The sequence below is a fragment of the Egretta garzetta genome, unplaced genomic scaffold, assembly GCF_000687185.1.
Source record: "Egretta garzetta isolate BGI_Z169 unplaced genomic scaffold, ASM68718v1 scaffold59, whole genome shotgun sequence".
Classification (NCBI taxonomy): domain Eukaryota; kingdom Metazoa; phylum Chordata; class Aves; order Pelecaniformes; family Ardeidae; genus Egretta; species Egretta garzetta.
In genome coordinates this window covers 4,524,072-4,530,083 of record NW_009267230.1, presented here as the reverse complement: position 1 = coordinate 4,530,083, position 6,012 = coordinate 4,524,072, and the positions used below count along the sequence as shown (strand labels likewise).

Sequence of the window (6,012 nt, the reverse complement as noted above, 5' to 3'; positions counted from 1 at the left end):
CCATGGCAAAAGACTGGAACAGGTTGCCCAGAGAGGCAGTGGAGGCCCCATCCCTGGAAACATTCAAGACCAGGCTGGATGGGGCTCTGAGCAACCTGATCTAGTCAACAGTGTCCCTGCTCACTGCAGGGGGGTTGGACTAGATGACCTCTAGGGGTCCCTTCCAACCCAAAGCATTCTATGATTCTATGATAACAGCCTACCACATATAGACTCTATCAGCCCATAAGATACATATATATAGGCCTACTAGAGTCTTGTGGGGGTTACTAGACTTCAATAGATGCTGAAACCTGAAAATTGACAGCCCACTGATCTCAAAATCCCTGCCACACAATGGAGTTGTGTGACCCCCATTACTTTCAGCTACTTTTTATTTCCCGGTACTTCAGAATTCAAACTGTCAAAGCAGTACCGTTTTTTTTGTCAATAACAAACATTGGCAAGTTTTGAGAATAAATTTCAGACTGTAGTAAAAACAAAATACTTTCTCAACCCCACCACTACTCTACACAACATGCATAGAGGCTACAGGTGAGAACAATAGCTGCTCATTCATTTAGCACATGTAGGTATTTTTAAAAAATCCACAGATCAACAACATTGTTTATATTTTCTTTTAAAAGTATGCTAAAGGGAATTAAGGAAGAGACTTCAAAATTTACTATTAAATATACAGAACATCAATACTTACAAATATTTACGCATCTTTAAGAAAGAATAGATAAGAAAAAAATTAAAAATCGGTATTTCCACTGAAATACTACAGATAACATAGACATGTTCACACAAGTTAAATGACACTTATGCTCTCAAAAAAAAAACCCCAAAAACCTTCTTCAGATGAGAAAGCTGTTACACGGAATCTCCCACCATATCTAAGTACCTTTGCGTTAATGTGGACCCAGCTCCTGTTGCACTGGATGCTGAAGCTGATGAATCAGTGCATGGATTTCTAAACTCTTTTTCAGCCTGGTCTTCCTTCTCTCTTTCACGAGCCTCTGAATACAGAGAGTACATAAATGACAAATAATTAAGACTTCTAAAAAACTGTAGAATTAGAGGCTTGATGAGGACAGTAAAAGTTTTTTTCATTTTCAGACCTATTTGAAAAGGTAAGAGCAAATAAAGGATTCCACCTGAAAAGAGATCACTTTTCATATAAATTAAATTTCCATTGCTACTGCAATGATCACTCAAACAAACAAAATGTCACAAGGAAAACAGAAGCTCCATCCAGTTGTTAGTTTGTACATGCTACCAAACATAAGTTGAGCATATAAGGATGTTGACATTTCAATATTTTCAACACTATACGGAAACAGTGTAATTACTTCAGAAAGTTCTTGAAGTTTTCATAGCGCAGAGAACTAAATTAGTACATGAGTGTATACAGGTGTAAATAAATGAACTCTAAATATGATTTATGGAAAATAAATACAAAGAGTTGTTTGTATGAAGTTTATTCCCACTTCACCTACTGAAAAATAATCCCTCTTGGAACAGTGCAACAAAATCAAAGTAAACAGAACCTTCCATTTCAAAGCATAAATAAGAATGGCGGGATTATGACAGGGTAACAGATACAGCTATGGTATTTCTAGAAGTGCTTGAATAACTTCAATTAGCTGAGAAAAGTTACTTTCTCTCTATACAAAAACATCACTTGCTTTTTTTGCTCACTGTTTGTTAACTAAACCAAAAAGAAAAACAAGTTTTACAGCAAGGTTCAGAAATATTTTCCTCTGAAGAGAAACACAAACACCTGTAAGATATAGAACCAAGAAGCATATTTTGATCTCAGTTCATTTTACCCACAGTTTGGGTAACAGAGCAGACATTTCCAAAAGTTACCACAGGTATTCCAAAAAGCTACAAGTCAACAGTGTATCTTAATAAATCTGAAAATAAAATGCTCACATTACCCCACCCCCACAAAAAGATATAAAACATACACCTTTTTGATTACTATATTCTGAATATCAAAATTTGTTTCCAAGTTAAACAGCTGAATTACATATAAAGCTTTGTCATTTTTGGTAAAATGATCAACAACAAAATGAATTGTGCTTCCTTTATGGGTGAGAGCTCAGAAAACTTTGGGGGAGGATGGGTGAGGGAGAAGACACATTCAAGATGCAGTTCAAAAGTTTTCAAGTCAAGACATCTTGCTTTTGTAATTGTTTGCTGGATTTCCCTCCTAAACTAAAACACAGTGTAAGCAAATGACCTCTCATAAGAAATGACAGCTCAACCTAAACCAGTCTCAAAGACAAAAAGGTTTCCAACATGGAAACACATTCTCATGTTTAGATTCAGCCAACGTAAAAAAATGGTTCAAACCAAGTTTTGGAATCCCTTGTATATTTCAATTTCATAGTGTCTTAAAGACATCAGTCAGCAAGAGGTGAGCAATTGCATTGTGCATCACTTGTTTTGTGTATTCTGTATATTCTCTTACCATTATTATTATTACTATTGTTATTCTTTTCTCTTATTAAACTGTCTCTATCTCAACCCACCGGTCTTACTTTTTTTTTCCCCAATTCTCTCCCCTATCCCACTGAGGGGGGGAGGTGGGGAGTGAGCAAGTGACTGCATGGTGCTTAGTTGCCAGCCAGGTTAAACCACAACAATTCTGTATAGAATCAAAACAATAAAAACAACCAACACCATAATCATCTCATTCTTTCATACAGAATAGCTTTCTTCACAATAGGGTGCTTCAAGTCTACTAACTCCATGAACTGCAACAATTTAGAGAGCAGATAAAGTGTAATCTAGTAGGACAGAAACTGCTCAACCATGATGGCATCGCATGAAAAAAAAAACAACCAAAAAAACCCCACACACACATTCTGCACAAACTGTCCAAGTGGAGGGAGAAAGCATGGACCTTTGGGTTGGCAAAGGGATTTCTAGAACACACATATGTGTCTCCCAAGAAACCTTTGGAATGGTGTTTGCTTAGATAAGAGCAGCAAAAGATGTAATTTTCTCCATCTCCCACTTTCAAATCACCACCTTGCAAATTTACCCACTCACAGTGTAGCAGAAGACAGAGACAAATCTGTGGGCTACTATGTCACCTACTGTTTGGTGTAAGACACACAGTTCTTCTTTGTTACTCTGTTCTCTCTAGATTAAAGCAGTCTGTACCAACCTCCCTTCCAAAAAAAAATACACAGCTAAGTAAAAGAAGAAAGGAAAAAATCTTGTGCTCTAATTCACCTTTTTCCTGTATCTTTAAGCCATGCCTCACAACAGGAACCTTGCACATACACACTGTTGTTACATACTCAGATAATGTATCTAAATTAATAACTCAGTATTTACCAACCCCCAAGCTGCTCAGGGCTGTCTTCCTGCAGCAAAACTACATTTGTATTTTGTTCTCTAGGCAGCCAGTTGGAGACATTTTAAACATCACCCCAAGAAGGAACGAAAAATAAAACACGTTTTAAAATGCATCGGCTGGCTACACTCGCATTTCTTACCCAAGACCTTCCTGCTCCTCTCCACTGCAGTTCTTCTCGTTTGCTCAAACATGGCTTCGAGGTCGAAAGTGCGAGCTTTCTTCCCTGAAAACGAAGAAATGGGAGACTGGGACACGGATTCATCCCGGTCGCAGGCACTCGGGCAGCTCCGGGGCGGGGGAAGGGCGGGAGGCGCCAGGCACGACCGCGTCGTTTCCACCCCCAGCAGGGGGTTGGAGCCTCCCCAGGGCTCCCCACCAAGGGCCGCCGGCCCCAAGCAACCACCTCCCGCGCCCCTCCACCGGGCGCCCGGCAGTCCCCCGGCCCGCACCGCAACGCACCGAATCCGGAGAAGCCCATGGTGGCCTCCAGCTCCGGGTCGGGTCCCCCGAATGCTCCACAGCATTCAAGGTTTAACTCACACCTGAAATTACTCCTGCACAGGTCAAAGAAGTAGAAGAAAAATTCTCAACTCTTATTTTTTTTTCCCAGCTAGAACTCATGGTTGCCTCCTCCATAATTCAGCTATTCTTCAAGTGAGTGTAAGTGGCCAGCTTTTTATCCTTCCTTTTTACCTGGAGAATCAGCAAAATTTATAACTATTTTTTCTTAGGATCACAGAATATCTTGAGTTGGAAGAGACTCATCAGGATCATCAAGTCCAACTCCCTGCTCCTCACAGGACCACCTGAAACCAAACCACATGACTAAGAGCCTTCTCCAGACACTCCCTGAACTCTGACAGGGTCCCTGCTGTGACTGATTCCCTGGGAGCCTGTTCCAGGGACCGACCACCCTCTGGGTGAAGAACCTTTTCCTAATGTCCAACCTGAACTTCCTCTGACACAGCTCCATTCCATCTCATCGTGTCCTGTCTCTGGTCACCAGAGAGAGGAGATCAGCACCCCCTCTGCTGCCCACCCCGCCAGGAAGGTGCAGACTGCGATGAGGGCACCCCTCAGCTTTCTCTTCTCCATGCTGAACAAGCCAAGTGACCTCAGCCGCTCCTCCCAAGCCTTGCCCTTGAGGCCTTTCACCATCTTGGTCATCCTGCTCTGGACACACTCTAACAGTTTGATGTCCTTCTGACACTGAAGCACGCCCTCAAGGAGGGGGTGCACCAGTGCAGCCGGGAGTGGGACACTCGCTTCCCTCGCCCAGCCGGCCATGCAGTGCGGGATGCACCCCAGGACACAGTCGCCTCCCTCACCCAGCCTGCTGTGCGGTGCCGGATGCACCCCAAGACACGGTTGGCCCTTTTGGCTGCCAGGGAACACTGCTGATACATGTTCAACCTGCCATCCACCCAACCCCCCAGATCTCTTTCTCTGGGAATGCTCTCCAGCTTCTCATTCCCCAATTTGTATGTATTAGCAGGATTCCCCCAACCCAGGTGGAGAATCTGGCACTTGCTCTTGTTAAACTTCCTACAGTGGTGACTGCCCAGCTCTGTAGTCTATCCAGATCTCCCTCTCTACCCTTGAGGGAGTCCACAACTCCTCCTAGAATCACAGAATCATTTGGTTGGAAAAGACCTTTAAGATCATTGAGTCCAACCTTACCTGTCCACCACTAAACCATGTCTCTAAGCTCCTCCTCTACCTGTCTCTTACATACCTCCAGGGATGGGAACTCAACTGCTTCCCTGGGCAGTCTGGTCCAATGCTTGACAGCCCTTTCCATGAAGAAATTCTTCCTAATATCCAATGGAAACCTCCCCTGGCACAGTTTGAGGCCATTTCCTCTCATTCTGTCAATCGTTACTTGGGAGAAGAGTGATAAAAGGTCAGCCTCCTTTTCTTCAGGCTAAACAACCCCAGTTCCCTCAGCCGCTCCTCATCAGACTTGTGCTCCAGACCCCTCACCAGCTTTGTTGTCCTTCTTTGGACACACTCCAGCACCTCAGTGTCTTTCTTGTAGTGAGGGGCCCAAAACTGAACACAGCATTCGAGGTGCAGCCTCACAGGGCTGAGCACAGGGGGGACGACCACTTCCCTACTCCTGCTGGCCACACCATTTCTGATGCAAGCCAGGATGCCGTTGGCCCTCCTGGCCACCTACGCACACTGCTGGCTCATATTCAGCCAGGTGTCAAACAGCACCCCCAGGTCTTTTTCTGCCAGGCAGCTTCCCGGCCACTCTTCCCCAAGCCTGTAGTGTTGCATGGGGTTTTTGTCACCCAAGTTCAGTATCATCAGCAAACTTCCTTAACATACATCCAAATCCTGCATCCAGATAGTTTATAAAAACATTAAAGAGCACTGGCCCTAAAATCAAGGTCTGGGGAAGCCCACTAGTGCCTGGCTGCCAGCTTCTCAGTCTTGAGAAGATACGGGGAGATTTTCCCACTTGCCTTTGAAGGGAAGTCCCCTCACTGGTGTTGGCTTTCATCACTATTCACAAATCTGTGTATGTTTGAGTAACTCTGACGCATACGGTTTTGCCGCAATAGCACATCAGGCTCGCAGTGTAAAATATTTACAGTGACCGCCGAGCAGCCAAGCAGGCAGGGAACGGCCCCGGGCCACACATCACT

At 44.0% G+C, this 6,012-nt stretch overlaps 2 protein-coding genes across 2 annotated transcripts in view; one reads left to right on the top strand and one right to left on the bottom strand.

Moving 5' to 3' along the window:
* The window catches only part of WDR70 (WD repeat domain 70), a 139,648-nt gene extending 135,003 nt beyond the window's left edge, over window positions 1–4,645 (bottom strand). The window contains exons 1-4 of the mRNA XM_009647320.2: window positions 4,473–4,645; window positions 3,818–3,912; window positions 3,498–3,581; window positions 887–1,001 (exon numbers count right to left, since the gene is read on the bottom strand). Of these exons, the coding sequence (XP_009645615.2) occupies window positions 887–1,001; window positions 3,498–3,581; window positions 3,818–3,912; window positions 4,473–4,645 (467 nt within the window). The remainder of the gene's footprint in view (window positions 1–886; window positions 1,002–3,497; window positions 3,582–3,817; window positions 3,913–4,472) is intronic.
* A 41-nt stretch (window positions 4,646–4,686) lies between these two features.
* NUP155 (nucleoporin 155) overlaps window positions 4,687–6,012 on the top strand; it is a 33,302-nt gene continuing 31,976 nt past the window's right edge. The window contains exon 1 of the mRNA XM_035902677.1: window positions 4,687–4,712. Within this exon, the coding sequence (XP_035758570.1) occupies window positions 4,709–4,712 (4 nt within the window). The 5' untranslated portion in view covers window positions 4,687–4,708. The remainder of the gene's footprint in view (window positions 4,713–6,012) is intronic.